The sequence below is a fragment of the Cibotium barometz genome, chromosome 25, assembly GCF_041138505.1.
Source record: "Cibotium barometz isolate CiBa-2024 chromosome 25, ASM4113850v1, whole genome shotgun sequence".
NCBI classification, from domain to species: Eukaryota; Viridiplantae; Streptophyta; class Polypodiopsida; order Cyatheales; family Cibotiaceae; genus Cibotium; species Cibotium barometz.
The window spans coordinates 18842337-18867242 of record NC_141070.1 but is presented as its reverse complement, the minus strand read 5'-3'; the positions used below and the strand labels follow the sequence as shown (position 1 = coordinate 18867242).

General features: G+C 37.8%; 1 protein-coding gene across 2 annotated transcripts in view; it reads left to right on the top strand.

Annotated features, from left to right (window-relative positions):
- The window catches only part of LOC147624328 (protein VERNALIZATION 1-like), a 61725-nt gene extending 50307 nt beyond the window's left edge, over positions 1–11418 (top strand). For both annotated transcript variants that reach the window (XM_086819930.1, XM_086819929.1), the window contains exons 4-7: positions 10300–10341; positions 10430–10471; positions 10600–10787; positions 10941–11418. In XM_086819930.1, the coding sequence (XP_086676056.1) occupies positions 10300–10341; positions 10430–10471; positions 10600–10787; positions 10941–11046 (378 nt within the window). In that variant the 3' untranslated portion in view covers positions 11047–11418. The remainder of the gene's footprint in view (positions 1–10299; positions 10342–10429; positions 10472–10599; positions 10788–10940) is intronic.
- Positions 11419–24906: the final 13488 nt, after the last annotated feature.

Here is a 24906-nt window from a genome sequence, read left to right as displayed (position 1 = left end):
CAATAAGCACATAAAGATTAGGATCTGCATGAGTCCTCTCAAAATGTAGAGAAAGGAGAAAACTGTCAATCTTCTGATACCAAGCTCGAGGAGCTTGCTTAAGGCCATAAAGAGCTTTCTGTATAAATACACATCATGTTCATGACTGTGTGCAATAAAACCTTCAGGTTGCTCCATATAAACTTCCTCCTCTAAATCTCCATTCAAGAAGGCAGATTTAACATCCATTTGATATATAGGCCAGGCATAGTGAGAAGCAAGAGCAAAAACAACACGAATAGTAGAATATCTGGTAGTAGGAGCAAAAGTTTCATCAAAGTCTTCACCTTCTTTTTGAGCATAACCTTTAGCAACAAGGCGTGCCTTGTACTTATCAAGAGTACCATCAGAATGAAACTTGACTTTGAAAATTCACTTAACACCAATGACCTTTTTATGTGAAGGTCGTGGAACTAACTGCCATGTGTTATTAGATTCAATAGAAGAAATCTCTGCTTGCATTGCTTCACACCAGTGTGGTAAGGAAAGAGCTTCCATAACCGTTTCAGGCTCAAACACATCACCAATATGAGATATCAAGGTAATATTTACTGAAGGGCGTGTACGTACGACACATGTAGTAGATTGTTGAGCATCTGAAAGTGATATACCTGAATCCTGAAGTAGAGAGCGAACCCATTTTGGAGGACCAGAAGTCCATGTAGAATCCAATGAAGTAGTAGGTGTCGCAATCGAAATGGATGAAGGGGATGAAGTAGGAACCGATGGTGTAGATGAGGATGAGACTGTAGGGAATGAGAGAGGCCCAAGATCAAGAGATGGAAATGGATCTGAGAGAGATGTAGAAGGTGGTAACTCATCAAGACCAAAAACATGCTCATCAAAGATGGCATCATGTGAAAGAACAATATCCTCACGAGAAGGATCCCAAAAATGAAACCCTTTGGATCGAGAAGCATATCCTAGGAATATCATAGATTTGGACTTAGCATCAAGAGTCCTCCTCTTAGAAGAAGGCACATGTACATAAGCAACACAACCAAAGACATGAAAATAAGAAACAGTAGGCTTGTGGCTTGTGAAAGCCTCCTCTGGAGTCATGCTGTCCACTGCTTTCGTAAGAGAGCGATTGAGAAGATAAAGTGAAGTAGCTATAGCCTCACCCCAAAAGGAGGAAGGTAGCTTCGCATGATATAAGAGGGAGCGGGCCATTTCCTTCACCATTCTATTCTTTCTTTCAACCACACCATTTTGCTGAGGAGTGTAGGGTATGGTGGTTTGTCGTTGTATGCCTTCTGAAGCTAGAAAATCCTCAAATGCTATAAACTCACCTCCATTGTCAGTCCTGAGAAAAGATACCTTTTGACTTGCTTGATTCTCCATTTGGGCAAGCCAAACCTTAAAATGAGAAAGAGCATCAGACTTCTTAGGTAAGAAATAAACCCATGATTTGCGAGAGGTCATCCACAAGAAGCATATAATACTTAGATCCACCAAGCGATTGTACTTCCATAGGTCCTGCAAGATCAGCATGAATAAACTCAAGTATGCGTGTGGCCCTATGAGTAGCCTCCTCTAGAAAAGAAGCCCGATGTTGCTTTCCTTGAGCACAAGAAGAACAAATATGATGGCGAGGTTTCTGAAGCTTTGGTAGACCTATAGCCATGTCATGTGAGATGCTGCAAAGTAGCAAGAGGAACATGGCCAAAGCGGAAATGCCATAGATCACTATCTTCATTAGAAACAAGTGCTTTAGGAGAAGCAAAAAATTGATGAAGATGAGACTCATGTGGTGGCAACTGTGCTATAAAAGAGCTTATATGATAAAGCCTAGCATTTTGATAACCATGTGCCACACAAGAAAGTGACTGTCTATCAATGATTTCAATCACTTCATCATCAAAGTAAACCCCAAGACCTTTAGAAGTAGCCTTAGAGATAGAAAATAAGCTGGCAGACATCTTAGGCACATGCAAAACATCATGTAAGATAGCATCTCCAAAAGAAACATCACCAATATCAATCACAGGGAGAGACGAAGCATCACCAATGTGTACTGATGAAGAGATATACTTATAGTTTTCCAATAAGGAAGAACTATTCGTCATGTGAGAGGTAGCACCACTATCGGCAATCCACTCATCCGCAGTATGCGTATCAAGATCTTTGATTACCACAAGTGATGTGTCACATGAAGAAGTAGAAGACATAGCAACATATGCAATCTTGGTGTTACCGTCCACCTTCTTGTCTTTGTTTTTGTCTCGTGAGAAGATGTTGATGTAGAAGAACCCTTAGATTTGGATTCAAGTTCAGCTTTTACCTTCTTAGATGGCGCCTTCTTAGCAAAACAACGATCCTCCGTATGGCCACTATGACCACAGAAAGTGCACTCCTTGGAAGAATCCTTTGATTTGTCCTTGTCGCCTTTAGTTGAAGAATCTTTAGCATTGGAATTAGAGCCTTTGCGTTGATCATTCCCCTTGCCTTTGCCTTTTCCCTTGCCTTGGCTTACAAAAGCCGAGTCCTTTTTGTTTTGCTTGCGAGTAAGGCACTTATCATGAAGACCCATAGTCTCTTCAAAGGAAGGGAAAGGAACTCGAAGAAGGATGTTATCTTTGAACGATTCAAAAGAAGAAGCACAATCTTTAGCCTCTAGTACATATAGTACATCCTTTATCTTTGACCATTAAACTTGGAGAATTGACCAATTTATTGTTCACGTAGTACATATAGTACATGAACAGATTGAAGACTTTGAGAACTGGCAATATTCTATCATTTTTATGTACAATTAATAATAGAAATATATCTTCTATATCTCAAGAAAATGCCAAGAGAAAATACGCCCAAATAAATTTCACCTTATTTTTTAGGCTTTTTGGATTATCTCTCTCTAAGCTTAGTTGGCACTTCTTAGAGGGCCCAAAGTTGAGCCCAAAATTCCCCTAATGTTAAATTGGTGGGCTTCTATAGGAAAGTGGAGCCATTGGATGAAGTTGGAAATCTGCTACAAAATTTTTCTAAACATCAAGATCTAAAATATTACTAGAGGGACTGATAAGATAATCACTTGTGTGGTTACACCAATCAAATCTTTATAGAGTGCAGTTTTACTGCAGCTCATAGTTGTAGTTAGGCAACTATAAAAGCACATATCAAGCACTGATTGTTGTAATAAGCCTTGTATAATCCTGGCTAATATTTCTAGAGAATAACTTAGGAATCCTCTTATGTCCTAGAAAAGTTCATTTGAGAGTGGATTGAGTGATTCTCCCTTGGCCTTAATTCTCATTGGATTGAGATTAGTGTTGTACTTGAGAGTTTTGTTATTGTCAATATAAGCTTATGCTTCCAATCATATCTAGGCCTGATTTGTACTTCATTATCATTTTTTAAGTACTAAAGTTATACCCCATTGCCATCTCTATACTTTCACATGGTGTTAGAGCCCACCCTTGCTCTATACCCAAGCTTTATAGTATGAGTGATTCTACTTAGCAAGCCTAGTAAGTGAGAGATTTTTTCTTTAGTATTATTGTTCTTCTCTTATTTGAGCAAGGAGAGATGGCATCTTTGAGAAATATCAACCTTGAATATTCAGCAAAGCTCAGTGAGAGAAACTATGGCAAAGCTGATGGTGGTGAAACCCAAAGTAAATGGGATAAGAAGGCTATGCTTCGTGTTCATGTGTTGTCTGAGAGGCAATATGTGAAGGATGAGTTTCTTGGTCAACTCATTGATGTGGAGAATCCCAAGGAAGGATGGGATAAATGGAAGGACTTGTTTGAAGCTAAAAGTACCTGAAAACAGTTAACAGTTAGAAATCAAATCACAAATAGCTCGTGCAAGGAAGGTGAGAGTGCTACTTCATATGTTTTGAAGGTCAAAGAACTCCATGACAAGTTGGTGGCTGCTCGAGACAAGATGACAGACAACGAGATCACTACTATGATCACTAATGGGTTAGGTGAAGAGTATGATAGCCTTGTGCAAGGGCTAATCATTCAAAAGGAGAAACCTTCTCTTGATGAGCTTCAGCAAATCCTTTTTGATGAGGATCAAAGGAGAGAAGCCATAAACATTCGGAAAGGCAAAGGTCAAACTTCTTCACATGATGTAGCCCTATTCACAAGTAGAGGACGAGGAAGATCTGCAAGTAGAGGAAGAGGTAGAGGAGGCTACAACAACAACCACATTAGCACTTACAACCATGCTGAAAATTCACATCATTCTCAGCCCTCTTATGGAAGAGGAAACAATAGCTCCAGAGGTGGACATTCTTATAGTAGAGGAAGAGGCTCATCTAGAGCAAATGTGGAATGCTATTGTTGTCACAAGATGGGGCATTATAAAAGAGATTTCTAGATAAAAGAGTCTAATGGGAAGAGGAAAGGCCATGGGACATTTATAGAAGAAGGAAGCTCTCGTGTTGGGGAGCAAAATCTAGTTTCTATTTCTGAATATGATGTTGCTGCTAACAATTTTCAGGCTAAAAATAGGAATATCTTTCAAGAGCCCTGGTGGATTGATAGTGGGGCAAGCTCCCACATGACTTCTCACAAATAATTCTTCAGCTCTCTCTCAACAACTGATGGTCCAATGATGTACACAGTTGATAATACTCCATATGCAACCACGTGCAAAGGAGATATCCACATGATGAGTAACGGTAAGAGAACAAAAGTGAATGATGTTTCTACTTGTTCCCTCTCTAACAAAGAACTTGATATAATTTGGTGCTATGATTGAAAGGGATTACAAATTTGAGTTTGAGAAGAATTGATGTCTTATAAAGGATACAAAGAGAGGTTATCATATGATTGCAGAAGGAACTAAACATGGAAGGATGTTCAAATAAGATGCACATATACCCAGCTTCAATGCAATGACTATGGAAGATAAAAGGAGGAGTCCTACAGAGCTTTGTCATAAAAGCTATGGGAATTTGAACTTCAAAATTTTACTAAAATTGAGAACCAACTCTATGTCATTAGGAATTCCACCCTTACATGATCATTTTGATGTATGCAAAGCTTGTTGCTATGGCAAGAAAGCAAGGAAAAGATTCAATAGAAGCTTCAAGAGAGATTTGGGAATCTTTGATACCATTTATACTGATGTATGGGGTCATTCTTAGAGCCATTTCTTGAATGGTTCATCCTATCTTATTACTTTCATTGATGACTACTCAAGATACACTTGGGTGTACTTTTTCAAATAGAAATATGAAGTGTTATCTATTTTCTTGGAATTCAAGCCATGATTAAGAACGAAAGGGGGAGAAGAATCAAGATTCTCATATCATATAGAGGTGGTGAGTATCTTTCAAACAAGTTTTATGATTTCTTAATAGAAAATGGAATCCAAAGAAAACTAACTTGCAGTGGGACACAACAAAATGGTGTGGCTGAGAGGAAGAACAAGGTATTGGTGGAGTCTGCTAGATGTATGCTCAAAGAAAAAGTTCTACCTACTATGTTTTGGGGTGAAACTATTAATACTTCTTATTATCTCATGAATAGGCCCCCCCATAGAAGCTTTGAAAAGCATAACCCCCTATGAAGCCTTTACAGGTCAAAAACCCACACTAAGCCACTTGAAAGTGTTTGGGTGCATTGCATATGCTCATGTGCATGGTTGATAATAACAGGAAGAAATTGGATTCCAAATCCATCAAATGTGTTCTCATGGATTATAGTAATGTTAGGAAAGCATACATGTTGTATGATCCTAACAAGATAATTATGTTTTCATCTAGAGATGTTATTGTGGATGAATATGCACGTTGGAATGATCTTACATGTTATACAGTTGAAAACAATGAAAAGGACAGTTGCTAATGCCTCTACCACATGCTAGTAGAGATGAAATTGAAGCTGAAGTGGATCTTGACAGTGATACAAATGAGGATACATATGAAGAACAACAAGTGGCTTCTCTTAGGAGGTCTACAAGATCAAATATGGCCTAGTAATCAAGCTACCCACTACGAGCCTCTACATAGTACGGTCCTCCAAAAGCTCACTTGCATCTGCAAAAACTTTAGTGTTCTTTTCCAATGGCACTGAAATAGGCCTACAGCTTGTTATTCCAAACTTGGATAATATGTCCTAGAAATACTGCCTCTATAATTGTAAAATGCCATCACATGATCTCACCACCTCTATACAAAGAAAATACGGAAGCTTACCCAAATCTTTCATCTTAAACTTTTACTTTAAAAGCATAATTACATCATGTATATCAACATCATGATCACCAGTGATAATAAAATAATCCATATAAATGACTAACATCATGATAGTAATCTTGAACAGTCGAGTATCTCAGAACTGCTATGGAATTGGCATGAGTGTGGCATCTAGGTATTCTTTGGACCATGAGATGTAACTAGAATGGAAATGAGTTTTGTGAGGCTTGTGGCTAATTTTAAAGTAAAACCCTTGAAGAAATAACATCCACCACAGTAAAATTCCCTGGCTCATCACCTTGTTGATCAGGTGTAATAAGGCTTGGTGATTGACATAGAAGTGGAAGAAACTCATGAGCAAGTAATGCCCAAACTTTTGCACAATGAAATTCTACAAAATAAATAAAAAATATTGTTATAAGGTTTTGTAAGAAATTTATAGAAAGCTTCATATTATTCTCTTCTCGGGGCATTGCATAGTCAAAGAGCCATAATATTGTACATGAACATTACCCATCTTGTAGTGAAGGTGGTTTTTGGCAGATCCTCTAGAGTTGTGCTTAGTTCGCTATTGTCCAACTTCATCTAAGAGTGTGGATGAATGGTAGTAAGAATGGGTTTCTGATTGTTTGAGGATTGAGTGACCTTGTGGTAGTGAACATAGACTCTCACATTTCCATTTCTCTTGGGGACTACCACAATTGAAACTAACCACCACTCACTATTGGAGATGAACCATGCCTTAAGAAGATTATGAAATTCCTCTTTAACTTTCTTGGCATCATTTGATTTCATGCAATGCCTTTGCATATGGACTCGTCTTGCAATCCAGTACAAGTGGTATCTTGGGCACACCTTCTGGTCCACACCCTTGACATCACTGAGTTCCCAAGTGAAGATCTTAATATACTCACAAAAAAATGAGACCATCTTTTCCTAAAACACTAATGGTAAATCTGCATTTATGAACACCATCTCTGGGTCTTTCTTAGTACTGAGTTAATCCATTTTATCTTTTGCTCTTCTAGCACTCCGCATGCTTTGTTAGTTGATTCTTACTTTACTTAGTGTAAAGGCCGGTAGTGTTTCTCATCTACTTCTAACTTATTAAATCATCTTTCTTTTCTCTTCTACCTACTACAAATGTGTTGAGACTATTATTCAGACGATAAATTTCCTCTACAAGAAAGATATAGAGCGCCATTAGTGAAGTCTCAATATGTTGTATCTTGGAGTTTCCAACCACTGATCATAGACTTCTATCTACTCTCCAAGAAAGACATTGTATACATAAAAAAGTTATCCTATCTTTTGTCCAGTTCTGGAAGACTTGGGATGCTCTAAGCCAGGGTCTCCCTAGTAGTCACTTCATCTCTATCACTATGAATGTTGCCTCGATATCTTTGTCTTGAAGGGAGATCTTGAGGTTACAGATCATGGCATGTGGTTCTAGAGTTCTATGATGAACTTGATCAACAATTTTAACATTGAATGGAATTCTCTACAGACCCTTGATTTTTAGCTTTATGCACAATATTGATTGATTATGCCCAACATACACATTGATTATGACACAACATGAGATGTGGAAACCCTTGCATTTTGATCTACTTTTGAATGTGTTTCATCCATCATTGAGGTGCCATAACATCTTGCGAAGAAAAGTGCTAAATCATTGGATACTTTATTTTTTATGGATATTTGATGGCTTTGAGATTCTCTAGTATTTTTCTATCGTCAAAGATCAACTTGATCGTATTATTTAGGAATCCCTTGAAACCTCTTGCATTATAATCTAAAAGCTGATACTCTCACAGGACTTCTCTCACTTTCACTAGATCCCTCTACCTCTTTTCCTCGTGGTCTCCTCAACTGGCTTGCTTGCTAGTTTTGGCGTCCTTCTGAATTTTTTACTTGATAAGCATTCTTCCCTCTGTTGCTTTTGTCGATTGTTGCTCTTAATCCTAGATGCTAAATCTCTACGAAAATATTGTCATCTGGTGTTTGAATTATTCGGGTTCTTCCCACGGCCACCTTGAGTTGGCTTTACTGAAAGTTACTATTCAACCCGGATTTCTTGCTGGGTGCTAGTAGTTTTTATAATTTCTTGGTGATTTCTTTAGTGATGTACCTCTCTTCCATCCTATTGGGAATGGAAATCCTATTTTCGATCTTTTCTTCAATCACAGCTACCGGTCCTTTAAAGCATGTGATTGCATTGATTTATGGCACTTCTTCCACTATCATCATGTTGATGGCTTGTTTTTTTACCGATGGTGATGCTGTTAGGTGTTTCAGTTTGCATTCTGATGGTTCGTTCATTCCTCTAGTTTGGTTGTACCCTCCACTCTACTTTTCGAAACTTGCATTCTACTTTTGAGACCCTACATTGCAATGATATTCTTCATTCTGTTAGTATCTGCTTGTTCTATAATCCCGACCTTGTGTTGCTTGAGGTGGACCTTGCTAGTATTAGTCCTCTTGCATTGATGTGGGTGATGGTTACACTTTAACCGCTCACAGAACCTGTGAGCACATGTATTTGCTTGGTGTTTTGGGCTTCCATAAATTTGACAAGCATCCTTTCTTTGCTCTTGATTATCCCCCTTCTATATCTTCACCATTTACTTTATAAGGGCTTCCACCTACTTCATTATAGTCCACAGTCAGAAGAAATGTTTTGAGGTTTTGAAAGATTTGAGATTTTTCTGTCCTTCACTAAAAAATCGTAAGTTTTAGAAATTCTATATTATATATATAATCTTTTAAAAAAAGTTCTTAAAGATAAACACACAGCTTAAGAGAAACTTAAAAGATAACGAATTTGATATTGGATTCATTGGATTAAAGGGAAAAAATAGAGGAAGTGGAAGAAGCGAAAAATGGGAAGAATTGCAAGAAGGGAGGAAGATGAAGATGTGGGGAATATGGGGAGAAAGTGGAAGAAAGGAGAAAGGAGAAGAAGAGGGGAAGGAAGGAAGGAGAGGAAGATGACGGAGAAGGAAGAGGAAGGTGAGGTCTACACGGGCTTATAGGGCCCAAGCTATAGGAGGGGGCAATGTGCGCAGCATACGGGCTGCAGCCTGTAGGAGAGGCAACAAATGAACATAAGGCAACAAATGAACATGAGCAGCACAGGAGTAGAAATGGGTGAACAAAAACGAGCTAGAATGAAAGCGCTACCTAAAGAGGAAGAAAAAAACATGTGACCTTAAATTTTGGCAAAACATGATTTGTGAAGAAGTTTTTCTGCCTCTTTCTAATGCTTTTGACGTTTATACCATTTAGGAACCATGTCTAGATATTGTGTACTCTGTCGAGGGGTTCTAAATCATTTGATCATTGTTAAATTTTAATAGTATCCTTATTTCGCCTAATCTTTCCCAAATTGCAGATGTCCATGTACCTTTCCAGTAGTGTTTGTCTTTGTATCTTTCGACCATTGCTTGTCTTAACTTTTCATAAGTCGGAGGTTATTTTTTCTACCATTGCTTGTCTTAACTTTTCATAAATGGGAGGTTATTTAATGGGTGGGTATTGATTGTGTTATGTCTTGTTTTGTGTGGACATAATGTTGAATGGGTGGGTATTGATTGTGTTATGTCTTGTTTTGTGTCGACATAATGTGGCTAGTGCTAGAGGTTGGCCACATAGTTCTTATAATAGTGTGAATCGGTCACATGACTATATAGTTAGGATTATGTCTCATTTGTGAGTAGTTCAAGTTGTGGAACATCCCAAAGATCCCAGGTAATGGTTAGCATAGTAATGGGTAGTGTAAGTGACACTTCTAATGGATGGGGTCCATGGTATGTGACGTGCATGCTTTTTTATGGGCATGTGCGTGCTAGGGTTGTGTTGGTGTCTAGCTCCATGGGTGGCTTACCACTACTCGTTGTTTTGCTAAACTATGAAAAATTTAGGGGTTTAAAAAAAAACAGGGTCAAATTAAGTTCCAACCGGTGAAAAAAACATTAAATGCCTGTTTTGTTCGAGCAGTAGGCACACACATGAACTCTATGAGATTCAAGCCATGCAAAGAAAGGTAATGCACGTGCATGGCCATTGTGGTACATTTGTTCTGATTGGGTAACGTGCTGATCTAGGATCAATTGATGATGGAGCAATTGCAGGAGCTAAATCGGAAAGTAGGTAACTAGCCTGAGCTCTGGTCGCAACATTGGAAGTACGTTTGAAGGCGAAATGGAGATCGTGAATGGTGAATTGATGATGCAGGCCCATTATTTGCAAGCGGAGAACAAGAGCGCAAGGGAAAAAGTAAGGTTTGGGAGGATTTTTGGATGGAGATCAGCAAGATGGATAGAAACGCTCATGGATTAGGGCTTTGTGTACATTCACTAGTGACTAATGCATTTTAGCACACTGACGCATTGGATTTGAAGCAGATCATTAAGTTACAGAACTCTGTAGGCGCTGCTGCTGCAGATGCTAAGGGGAGTACTACAACCGATAGCGATGCCGCCGCACGTGTGTCAAGAACGCTAGCTTATCAAATACCTTCTAGGGCGAAGGCTATCCAGCCCAGTTTACGAGATTCGGGCAGTGGTTATCCTGTTAGATCATTACAATTAGGGTAAACTTCTCTCGCTAGGACAGAAAATTGTGCTACTATGATTAGCAGTTTCAGACTTGAGACTCTATGTGAATTATTTGTCACTATGAATCATTTGTCATACTAATGAACGGTTATATTGATTATAATACCCTAATGTTTTCTTTCACCCAGGTTGAGCGAGTCCATTATGCGTGCGCCGCAGCCACCTACGATCTGCAGTAATGGTGGATTGTCACCGGATAATCACGACATTGACGATGAACTAACTGGACGATGATAGTAATGGCCTTGGATGACCGACTTTTGTCTTTGCTGAATGGTGGCTGGATTACCGATGTTATGAATATGCTATCACGGGCCATAGCAATCCGAGTATTGGTATCCATAACTTGGATTGTTATGGATAATCATCATCAGTCATAACTCATGAATCTCATCACCCCCCCTCCGTTTTTGTACATGCTCTTACGTTTTACAAATCCATTATAGGGATTGGCGGTTGATGGCCTCTGGAGGCTTTACTTAGATTTGACAATAGCTAAGATATGCTCTTGTTTTGTCAAATTATTAAATAGTGGGGAAATCCGGATGTCTGCTGTCGATGAGTGTCCACTTTAAGACGCATTTTTGCTATTTTTTGCAAATAAGACAGTAATATTTAAAAAAACAACGTGTCTGAAATTTCTATATATTAGAGATTTTTATTGCAGCTACAAAGTAAACAAGGGAGCATAAATAAAAAGTTATATTACTTGAGGATAAACAAAACGTAACGTTACTAAATGCTTGCAAGCACTTGAGCATTAAAAAAAAGGTTGTTTTCTTTGGAGAGATGTATTCCATAAAAAACTCATTACAAAGAGTATAAAAAAACGCAAGACTATTAGCTTAAAGACGAGTAGACAAAGCCTTTTTAATACATCTAGATACCATATCAATTATTGGCATTTTCATCGTCCTCATTGCCATCATTGTCATTATCGTTATCGTTATCGTTATCATCATCATCATCTTACATACACCATGTTAAATAAAGTTAACACAATTATTGAGACTCATAATTTGAGTAGCTTCAAGCATGTTGTGACAAAAGACATGGAGACACACTTATAGTAGCACTCAATCGTAAACTTTCCTAGTTGAGCTCTACTCCACTAGACTCTAGCTAAGTCCAAGTATTGAAAAACTTTGGTTATAGTCATATTTCTCCTTTGTGGGATACCTCTTTCTATGAAGATGTAGATGTCATAAATTTACTACTTTATAGCTAAAATTAGATGATGGAAAGAAGAAAAGTATTTGGAGCTTATAAAATTAGATGATTATATACCTCATGATGAGAAAAACAAAAGAATTGGGAGTTTTTATAAATCGTGCTATCATGTGAGCTTTGTCTCTCGATTTAAAGTGAGAAGCACTATATTGCTTTCGACCAAGCGAGTTGTCACGCTCACTGCTTCTTGCTACCGATATTTGTTGGAATTCTCTCTTCCCCTTCTAGTCTCTCATTATTTACTTGAGAAATTACTGAGCTTCAAGTTCCTCCTTATGTTTGTCTTTCTATTACGCAAAACGAACTTCATCTATCTCTTCATTATTCCATCTTTAAATTCTAGTGATGAATAAGGAATATAAAATTTTAATTTAAGGTGATCACATATTTATTTCTTCCTTGCTTTGTCTTGGTCTTTCCAAAGTGTGAAGACCTTATCCAATTTAAGGTTGACAAAGGGAATGCAATGCATTCTTGATGAGACTAATGCATTAGCCATATGCATGAAGCTTATATATAAGCTTTATGCATGTGGCTTATGAATAAGCCACATGCATGAGACTTGTGCAGAAAGCCTCATGCATAAGGCTTATGTATAAAGCTTATGCATGAGGCTTACGCATTAGCCATAAGCCTCTATGCATAGTCTTTATAAAGAGCTATATATGTATCTCTAAATAGGTGACCATATGCATGAGACATGCATAATTCTTTATGCATGAGGCTAGGACATAAAGCTTATGCATGTGGCTAGTGCATAAGCCTCTTGCATAAGGCTTATGACTAAGCCAAATACATGACTTGTGCACAAAGCCTCATGCATAAAACTCATGTATAAATACTATGCATGAGGCTTACGTATTAGCCATAAGCCTCTATGCATAGTCTTTAGAGGTATGCATGAATCTTACACATTAGCATGTCGGGTGCTACCAATGCATGCTAGTAGCTTCCAATGCATGCTAGTAGCTTCCAATGCATGCTGGGTGATTCCAATGCATGCTAGTAGTTACCTAGGCATGCCGGTAGTTTCCAATGTATGTCGGGTGTTACCTAGGCATGCCAGCAGTTTCCAATATATGTTGAGTGCTTCCACACTGGTGTAAATGTACAAGCAAGAAGTAATGAAAATGTGAGAGAAGAGAGTGAAGCTGCAAGAGATAATAATAATCGAAATGCATGAGATTTAGACCCTCTCCATGTAGCCCCTAATTCCATAGACTTTCATTATGCTTTATTTTGTATATGACCTTTTTGGACTCATACACTTACGTATATTTGCCAAGTATTGTAATAGAATTATGACATTTTTCAACCATGAATTGCAATTGTCTCCTTTTTTTTTGTATTTTTAAAGTTTTACATTACATGTGTCCATGATGTTGAGTAGGACATGAACATGTCTTATTTTTACTATATTTATATTTAAAAAAACCTGGGGTGGATAGGGGAATCTTGTGATGACTTTCCAATCTACCCCAGCTTTTTTTCTAAATGCAGTTTTATCGCTGCTCAACATCAGCAAAATTTTGTTACTATTTTTGTTGCTGAGCATCCCATTGTGTAGTGAAAATAACATCTTTTTTGATAGCAAAATAAGCCTGACATCCCCCTATGTTTCTAGTTATAAAAGTGCTATGATTCTCATTGCTACACCCTCATTTTGTTGTAGTGATAAGCTTGGTTGTCAAGGGTCGTGGAGGTGAAAATAGAGGGCTATTAATGATGAGGTTCCCTTAGTGTGAGAGTTTTACTCTGTTGGTGATGTCGATCAAAGATTTTTCCATCATCCTATTGGGTGATTGGGAATTGTTTCTAGGAGTGGTTGTGGTAGATAAGGTTTGGTACTTTAGATCTTTCTGCTTTGTTGGTGACACTTGTAGAAGGAGGTTCTTTAGACATACTAGCTATATTTTAGGTGGAATTCCCTTTAAAAGGTGTGGCCTTTACCCTAAGTTATGAAGATTCAACACAATGGTCACTTCTTGATGGAGAGTTTGAGGACTTTGAATTTGTACTTTTGAGACTTGTTCCTTGTTTTGGGATATCGATGATTTAGAGACTTCATTACAAAGGATCTTTGATGGATAGGGTGGGTCTTCAGAAGGAGTGATTTCTGATGTAGAAGATATTTATCTCTTTCGAGTATGATCATAAAGAGTGTTGAGTGTTATTTCATCCTTGTCACATAAAATGGCAACACACTTCTTTGTTAGAAATCTTCATGGCACACGTTCAGCTAATGAAGTTAGGTATAGTTTGCACCAAGGTAGCCCAATCTTGCCTAGGATAAAACCCACTTCTAGCACATAGTCTAATACAAAACTCTTACATTTCACCGGGTTGACTCCACATAAACCATGCATTCAAAAGATCCTAGACATATGGCATGCCTTGAGTGTCAGTCCATGAAATCCATTTGTGAGCTTGCAAGCTTGGTTCTCCCATACAATGCCAAAGCTCATATATCATGAGATTTTTTTGCTTGTAAGGATAGATTTGAGACTGGATGAATTGGACTCTAGAGTTTGTTTCAAATCCGATTTCTATTCTAGAAATCCATTCGAATGGTTCAAGTTCTGGAGTCTTAGGCTTTAAAACTTCAAGTTGTTGAGCTTTCGACTGTTTTGACTTTGGCAAGAGATGTTCAAACTCTATAGTCTCACTTTCAGGTAAGGGCTCCTCTGGTCATAAAAAAGGCCTGTAAAACGTGATTTCTGCCTTTTTTCCCTCACATTCTTGCAATTTCACGTATCTTCCACCAATTTTTTTGGGTTTTTGATTTAATAGAGAGCTACAGCTAGTATCAAGCTAGTTTTTTATGCCTATAATGCTCAAGGAAACCTATTATTTAAGATTAATTTGTTAATTAAGCTACGATGAAAACTTGATGAAAGAAGATAAAAAATCAAAGATTTGCATGAATGTCAAGGGCAAAGTTTGAGCACTTACTTGCCTCTCCCGTGCTCAATGAAGACCTCAATGCTCTAATGCTTCAATTGACCTCTGTTACTCCATGCATTCACCATCAACAAAAACAAAATAAATCTCAAACTCGAGAAACCAACTAGTCCAACTGGGCCAAATAAGGACTCTAGCAAATGAACTAAGTGGAGGACCCTAAGCTAAATCCACTCCTCGGAAGCAGTGCCAAATCTGTTAATCCTAACATACTACCTTGCACACAAGAGAGAGAGAGAGAGAGAGAAGAAGTGGAACAACATGCAAGAGTCTAGTTCAGAGAGGTACACTTAGCCAACCCTAATGAGGGTTAACTCCTCGATGTGACACCGCTAGGGGCTTACTCCACCTCTACTTGTGTCACCAAAGTAGAGATTCAATAGCTAGGTAGAGAGCAAGAAGAAAGGAGCTATGGAAAGCTAAAACTTCACTTCATGCCAAATGCATGCAAGAGGGACTTGGTACAGAGCAAAGAGAGGGAAGAGAAGGAGAAAAGCTCAAGCATCACCATCCATACAAGCACACACAAACAATCAAGCATGCAAGCACAACAAGCTAGCATACATCCACAAGATCATGAGAGAGAGAGAGAGGGGGGGGGAAATGAAAATGAGACTAATGGGATTGTCCCTTTTCATATTTCATCAAGTGTCTTATATACAAGAGCTCATAGTTCACAATGGTTGGCCTCCCATTTACAATTAAGGGCCCAAAACTAGTCTTCCTATAGGTAGCTCTATGTATAACTCTTTCCTATGACCGGTATCACACAAGTCGTAAGCTTGGTCATCCCATGTCTCTTTTACATTAAGCACTTTGCACGATTACAAAATATGAGTTACAATAAGCATAGCCATGCTTGAAAATTAATGCTGACCAGAGTGGTTCATAGTGTGTTTGTGTATTTAGCAAAGATGATGATGTGATGACCTCGACGTAAACCCAACTCCCTAGACTTTTATTTTATTATCCTTTTATTTCCACCTACATCAAGGGTTTACTCTTTTTTGCCTATGATAAGGGAATTACTTTTTGTGGCATGTACTTATTGCAATCAATGAAAACTATATTTGGCCTTAATCTTGTGTAAGATTGATCTCCCAATGTTTATATGAAAATGTGAGTGTCTTCACCTTGACTTGCATATGCGCAAGCAAGAAAATAGAGGGTTCCCCTTGTATGCACTACAAGAATTACAAAAAGCACAAGGGGGATCCTATCTCGATTAAAAGTGTAATAATATCTTTTTATAATATATTAAAGATGCATATTTTTTCATGTAAATGTGTATTTTTCATGTTTTAGTTTTAGTTTTTTTAATGGAGAGAGAGCGGTGATAGAATGGGGGAGAGAGAAGCAAATCTCATCTGATTCTTTCTCTCCCATTTTGTCCCCCCACCCTAGGATCTTCTTCTTCATCCTGTCCCATTATATCCCCCCACCCCTCCTCTCCCCCTAATGTTTTTATGCAGCTTGTAGTGCAGCTATGCATGCATTTGTGATTTGCGATACATAGCTGCATGGCCCTAGGCATGCATAGATAGCCGTGGATATAGCAACGTAAGAGAATTTTAAAACTCTTAAATTCCTTTTTTGAATTATCATTGTGGATGCGACTATGCCCTCATCCTCATGTTTTGTTTATAGAGGTTTTTGCCATGGATCACCCATTTAGGATTAGCGAGGTAAAAAAAATTCAATGAAAAAATTGAGAATCAAACACCACCTCACAATATTTTATACACTAGAGTACTGGAAAACTCTAACAACCATTCCACACCTACTGGATCATATGAATATTTTCTAGAATATTGCCTCTTAATAAGGGAGATTATAGGTGAGAAATACTCACTCACAGTTAGGAATGATCTTGTAAAGTCTTAAAGTAAACCTCATCTATGGCCTCAATACAACTTAAATGAGACAGGGTGATTTTCTTGTGCTACTTTATGGGTTCTTCTAAAGCGAGAGCACAAAGCTATCTTGGAATGGATCCAACAACTTTGAATGTCAACTGGATATGGAGCTTCATGTCGAAACCTTTTTACCTCAGGTACTGACATCGAGACTAAAGTCCCATGATTGGCATAGATTTTTATAGGTTAAGCATAATGAAGTGCTAAATTAAACCTACATTCCTCATTTTCTTATGTGTAGTACTGACCACATGATCACTCACTTGGTGCTATATTTTGTAGCATCTTCTACCATTGGATATTTAAGAGTGCTTAACTCCTAGGATACGTGATATTATTATTATTGAGTAGGAGCCCTTTCTTGGTGAGAAATACTTCTTTATCAAGTTTTTTAAATTGAGATATTACATGTAATATTGTCAAATATTGCAAGTGTTTTGTTGCCAAAGAGATTGACCTTGCCAATTTGCCAAATATGAGAGAAGATTCTATAATGCTATTTTGCCTTATGGAAAAGAATTTACCTTGAGGCTTCTTCAACATAAAAGTTTATGTGCTCATCCACCTCATGGATGAAATGTCATTTTTAGGTGTTGGACTTTTCTTCTTTGAGTAGTTTATGAGGGTGGTCAAAACAACTGCATCAAACAGCACAATCGAAGGGATCCAAATCACACAAGAGGTGTGTGTGACAAAGGCAAGGAGGGTAAGCTCTCATATGAGCTTCACCAACAAATAAACACCTTTGTATTGTACAAAATGCAATGCATGAAAAAATGGGTTAACTTGTACAAGAATGAAGAGAGTGCAAGTGACATCACCACTGAACTTAAAAGCATGCACCTAATTTACTAGATTGGGTTTAAAAGACTTTAGATAGGGTAGTGAGTGAGGGGACAACGGCTCCTTCTGATGTGGTTGAGATAACTTGTGGGTGTGATTTTCATGTTAGTATATGTATATGCAATTCTTATCATTATTACGTAAATATTTTTTCTTTATATATAATTCTATTAACTCATTATCTTTCTATTTTTTTACACAGGCACATATAATGTTTCTTCACATATAATTTAATTAACTCATTATCTTTCTGCTTGTTTACATAAGCACAATATTTTAGCATTATGTGGTCTTATGATTGACACCTTTGGATCACTACGATTGATTTACATCATGTCACAATGAGTTCTAGAATTATAGCATCAATTCAACAAACAAACTCATACTAGTAGTATGGATACAAATATTATTGATGAAAAACTTGGTTATGTTGGTGTACTTGATGACATTATGAAGGTTTTCTATACATTCTTCAAGAAAGTATGGCTAAGAGCCGAATTGTTCCAGACACAATATCATGGAAACAATGCAAGCCATCAACTCATCAAAAGTATTACATCAAAGAACTAATCCATTCATCTTCTAGAGCAGTGTGAACAACATTCTTTTTTCCAAATGCAAATAATGAATAATGCTTGTATGTTATCCATGTGTCTCCTTGTTGTAAATAGACACATACTGTGTATGCTACCATTGTACACCAACACAAATGCATATTTTCCCTTGACCTTAGCCTAGAATAGGATTCATTGGATATGGAACCAAGAGTAGCATTGTGTTCATATGCATTTCTAGCACCCAAAGTATGAGTTAAGCCATCATCATAATCATAAAGATCACTAAGAGAACCATCAAGGTCAAAAGGAAACTCCCCTTCTGGTTCTAAAGAATAGTTAGCATCTACAAACTCATATGGCTCATCAAGTGGTGCCATTTCTTTTTCATTAGTATCACCTACTACCACTTCCGAATAAACCATATAAACTTTGACATTGTAAGCTTTGCACTCCTTCCAATGGTCCTTGTTATACTTCCCACCACATTTGTAGAATAGGTTTTTATCCCTCATCTCATTGATGCCGTCTTCCCTCACAAAATTTGGTCTTGGTAACCCCATCATTGGTTGGCTTTGCACCCTCTTGTGGAACCTCTTCAAAAAGAACATCCAACATGAATAGATGACCCTTGCCATAGCCACCTCATCTGCACAACATGAACCAGGAGATACATTTGTATGGTTAAGATGTTGGTTAGGAGAAACTTCTCCACCAATGTAATTGCTTCTATGGCATTTAAGCACGCTACTTCCGAAGTGTCTTTGCTTATCTCCTTCAATGAAATCCAATGGACACCACAATGCCAATCTTGTATATTGTATCCCTTATGTTGTTGGGTGAGGCAACCTTTTATGGCCACAGGTAAGACAATTTGCAAGACCTTGTGTCAATCATGTGATTTTAAGCTGAAGAGCTCATTATCCTTTGTAAACGCCCCCTCTAGGTAGTTCATACATCCAGTTGGAGTACGAAAATCTGAAATGCCCTTCTCTTAACTTGAGCTTTATCGTCTTTCGTCATACCCAAGGAGCTTTATGTAATAGCAACTTACCATCACCTCTGGTTCATGGCCATAAGTGTCACATATGATTACTTATTTGTAAATCCTCCCTTTGTCCCTTGCTCTTGGTGACCTCATTAATAGTCTTCCAAAGCACCATGGCTATATTTTTAAAAATATGCATATATGGTAGTCGGTAAAATATGGACAACCGCTTCATTCCAGGGGGTGGAGACCCTTCGTTGTCCTCCCATCACTTGCCTTTAGTGTAGGAGGAGGTCAACCCAAATAGCCCTCAAGTAGCTCATGGTCCTCTTGTTCAAACCTCTTTGACATGTCATGAATATCAATTCCTTCCCACAAACTTTGTATCTCCTCTATTAACGAAGATAAGTACACATCCATGTTGGCTACCTTGTACTTCCCAAGGACTATTAATGAGATAAAAATATGTCCCTTCTTTATTACCAACCACGGTGGAAGATTATAGTTCACAAGACAAACTGGCCATGTGCTCCATGTTGACCTTTAAACCATGTGCTCCATGTTGAAATTTTAAGACCAAATGGGTTCACACCATCCCTAGCTAGCTCGAGGCGAATATTATGAGGTTCCTCATTAAAGTTTGGCCACTTCTCTTCAATGTGTCATCATGTAGGATAATCAATGGGCACATGCATAACATCGTCCGTGGATCTAGTGGCTCAATTCCAAGACATCATAGACGCCATGGGATTTACACTTGAACATGGTTTGAATTCATGGGGAATGATAGGGAAATGTTTGAGTACTTTTGCAGGAACACTTTCTCCTTGGAAATCTTTCCTATATCTGGATTCTCCACACTGTGGACATTGTGCAAAGCTGGCATGCTCATGCCGATAAAGAACACAATCATTTGGACAAGCGTGGTAGGAATTTTAGTCCATACCAACAGATTGTAATTTGGATTTTTCATGCGTGCAGTGTGCCGGCATCTCGTTACCTTCTGGCAATATTTGATCTCTCACAATGACCTGTCATATTGACAATGATGAATTAAAAAAGGTAAAAGAAAGAGATTAAAAATGGAAAGGGTGATAAGTACTTACACAAAACGTTTAGATACTCTAGTATCGGACCATCCAAATATTGATTGCAAGTTTAGCATTGCGAGGCATGTATGCAAAATAGATATACGTGCACCATGATACAGAGGCGTACGAGCTAGCCTACATAATTCTTGCTGTTCTCTTGAGGCGTGCTCCGTACGTCGATGAACACCACCTATCTCCTGTGTTATTTCTCGATCGATATCCCCTGTGTCATGTAGGGTGTCTATCATGTCATCCATGTCTTGCTCCAAATATGTCAAAGAGTCTACCATAGTTTCTTCTTCAACATGAGGCTGATTAGTACTTTCTTGTGTAGTTATTTGTCTAGTACTCCGCTCGAGTTGAAGGTCCAAGTAATCGATCTACTGCTCATTTTGAGGACACACATTTGTAACACTATGTAATGCATTTAGATGCTTAACTAGAAATATACCGTTTTTCTTTACATGCTAGTTGCAAATTCTTGTCATCAAGAGATTTAGTACTTGCACCGATTGCAACGGCACAAGCATTTCTCCTCGATGTTCAGGTGTCTCTCCATGTTTGTAGTGTTCACACTAGCCACCATGACTGTAAATTTGTGTTTTTTGGGAGGGGAAGAATGGCCCTTTATATATTAGGCCATAGTCTAGTAGACCAAAATTTAAATTCTAATGGGAAGAGTGTGGGGTGGGAAATTTCAAAGCTTGTATACATTTTCACCATATAATATCTTTCGTTGTTGAAAAATATGTTGTAAAACTCGTCAAAAATAACGTCGATAAGCACGTTGATAATAGTTTGCACACATATTCTGATGAATACACCAACGTGAAACGTTTTTAGTGACGCTTTTACCGATACTTTAACTGGCTCATATTTCGACATTGGAAAGAATTACAGAGCCGAAGCGGAGACTCTGTTTTTCTTGTTTTGGGTTCTTTTCTTTTGTGCGCGGTAAGTTAATATCCCACCCCCTATTTGCATGGCCTCTCTCTCTCTCTCTCTTCTCTCTCTCTCCTACATCCCTACACTCTCCAAACCTAGCATTTTGCTTTCTTCATTCCTATTGGCTAGATCTTTTGTTGGTGATTCTCTCTCTGATTTTGAGAATTTTGTATTGACGAATATTATTGTTACTTTGGATTTGTAAACGAATATGATTTATTGAAAATCTCTTCGTTTCCTGAAGTATGAGTGGATTTTCTGTAAGATTTGAGAAATTTTGTGTTAGAACATAGAACAGAATATGGGTATGTTTCAGGTTTGACATCAAGTAATGAAACTTGATTTTGTACATCAACATATCTTTGTTTGTGTGGTGATAACTTAAGTGTAAAATTTCACTTGAATGTAACAAAATCTTTAAATATTTAGCATAATGGTGTATATATACTTGCATTCATCGGTACTCTAGTCAGAATATGACTTACGTCCATCGGTATAAGCATCAGAAAACGCCTACATTTGTCAGTATAAACGTCAAAATAAACATGGCAACTAGTTCTCTTTACGATGTAGTTAGCCACATTGTTTTCGACCAGGGTACCAACATGTAAATAGACTAAGGTTTAGAGGTTTTTATCGACGCTTATATAAGCGTTTGTTTAGATGATGTTACGAACGTTTTTGTAGTGATGTTTTTTTTGACGCGAGTATAGACGCTCGTTGGCATTACAATGCAATTGTTTTACGTCGGGTTGGCTTTTTTTTTAATAGGAGGTGGAGGAAGAGAAAGATGATGATGATGAGTGGCATGTCTATGTACCTTGTTGTGTACATCTTGTCGAAATTTAGGTAGAAAACTTCACATCTTCACCAATCTAAACCTCTATTTATGTGTGCGCTCACGTGCACCCATGCATGTGTGTGTGTGTGTGTGTGTGTGTGTACATGAGTTTGTCTTTTAACATGCAAGTAAGGGGTTCATCTTCTTGTAGAGTTTATAACTCTAAGTTAGCCAACAAGTGGAGGTTGAGGCTATAAATTGAACAAAAATTTCAATCAAGAAATTGATGCTAGATAGAGTCAACATACAAGGCACATGCCTGGGTAGGCATAAGAGGTTCCACAATCTCCAACGATGTCTGATATGGACATCAAAGGTGTGAATGTTTGAATGGGAGACGATAGTCAGATTAGCATCACTGAAAAAGGGGTTTGTAGTTTCAAGTGACACAAGTAATGATTACCATTTTAGGTGATAATGTTTTTTTTCCATATAGATAAACTCGCTAGATAGATTTGCTATACATTAAATGATCTAATGTTGATAAAATACTATATAGACAATGTTTAGCTTTTCTATATAGACAAAATTATTGTATAGTACTTTATTATATAAAAATAGATAAACTACTATATAGACAATTAAGAAAGTTTACTATATAGAACTTTATTATGTAATGTAGATAAACTACTAAATAGACAATTTAAGAAAATTACTATATAGATTTTCGATGTAGAAATTTTGTCTCTGTGTATCAAACTAGCAAAAGGTTCTTATTTTACTAGTACGGACTTTTACTAGATTTCGTTCATTTGTATCTAGTAAATTGAGCTTCTATTACTATATAGGTATAGGAAGGAGCTTAGAGTTCCTTGTAAAACTAATTGGTGTGGGGTGGCTTGTAAGTTCTCATTCTAAAAACGGAATAGACTTCAAATTCCTCCCCGTACAACGCAATGCTGCCACCCTAATGGAGTGAGCTTGAAGTGCGAGGATTGTAAGGCCAAGTAGAAGGGAGTAGTTACGATGATTTGGAAACGGGAAGGAAGGAGTATTGATGGAATGAGAGGATTGATGTGACAGAGGGAAATGAGGGGATGGGGGAGCATGTAAAGTTGGTGGCTTTAAAGCGTTTATGCGTTTATAGCGGGTAGTACTGGGTACGGGACCCACTACGGGTTGAATAGACCGACAGGATAATCATATGGCATATAGATATAGAGCTACCATCAGGGTCTAAATTTGACGGGTTACTTAAAATTTCAAGTGACATACACTTTTTCAAACTGCTTTTCACATGACATGAATTTTCAAAATCATGTTATTCAAATGGCAAGCAATTTATCAAAATGAAAAGCTTTTTTAAAAACTAAAAAACTATATGTAATTAAACAATCAATCTACAAACAAGCTTTTTTTAAAAGTGAAAATTTAGGTATAATTGTTGATGAAACTTGTATTTACACAAAACATCCAATCTACAAACAAAAGGCTTCGATGTAATACTTATGCTGTGAAAGTACTAATGCGAGAGATGCGCAATAGCTTATCCTTGTATTACATATAGACATATCTATGACTATTTCTTCTACCAGGCTACCAGCCATCTGAAATGTGTCCAGCTGCCCAGCCATCTGAAATGTGTGTTCGGCTTGCCAAAATGGGCTTAGCCACCCTAGTACAACCTACTCACTGGTTGTGTTCAAGGCAAAATAGCTGGAGTGATGTTGTCAACCATATTATATACCCATACATTGGCCAACATGTTGTCCAGTCAAGATGCCTTGCATGTCCAACTTGCCAAAATTAGGCCTTTGACTATTGTTTAGTTGTGTTGCACTTCATGGAATTAGTCAACAAATCACTCTAATGGCATCGCCCTCCTCTTTTTTCCTTGTAACCAAATATCAAAAACATCTTTCCAACAAACTTGTGATGCATCACTTGCATTAAGTGATAACAACATCAATGCATCAAGCGTCTCCAAACACATGCTACTTCTTCTCAAGCTACTCTTTATGTCATTTTGTCAAGAGAAACCTCGCTCACATGATGCTGTACTTGCTGGAATTACTATGCTTGCTTGCCATAAATGCATCAGTCCTGGAAATGTGTCCCACAGAGTCTTTGTGTTGCTGCAGATTGCCCAAGCATCATGCATACCTCTACTCCTAGCAACCCTGTGCAGCATGCCAACAAAATCCTCCCGTTCACCCAAACATTTCCTAATGTCAATTGTTGAATCATCAACATTAATCTTGCCAATAAGCCTCTCTAACCATTCTTCAGTCCTTTTATCCCTTTCAATTACATCTGAAGGATAGGCAGAGGGATTAAATAGCTTGACCGAGTTGAAAACCCCAAGATCAAGAAACCTATTATTTAAAGCATTCAAAACATCTTGTACAAATGTCCTTCCAATGCAAATACATTCAGCGAGGGAACCACTTGCACTTCGAGCATCATGAGGCAGTACATTGAGATCAAGAGTTGCATCCTCCTCTTCTGAATCACTTACTGCTCTGTCTCGTTTCTTTTTTGGAGCTAATTTTGGAACTGGCACAAAGTGTAGCACATGCTTATGAGTAAACCCATTAGAATCAACATATAACATATTTCCATCTTTTGACATGTTCAAAAACTTTGTAAGCTGTTTTGAACCAGCACCAAATTGGCCCTCATAAGATATATACCTTTTAGTGAGCTTCTCAAATGTCAAATCCAAGTAGACTCCAATCATAGTAACATCCATGTTCTCCCTCTGAAATTCTACATTTAATTTATT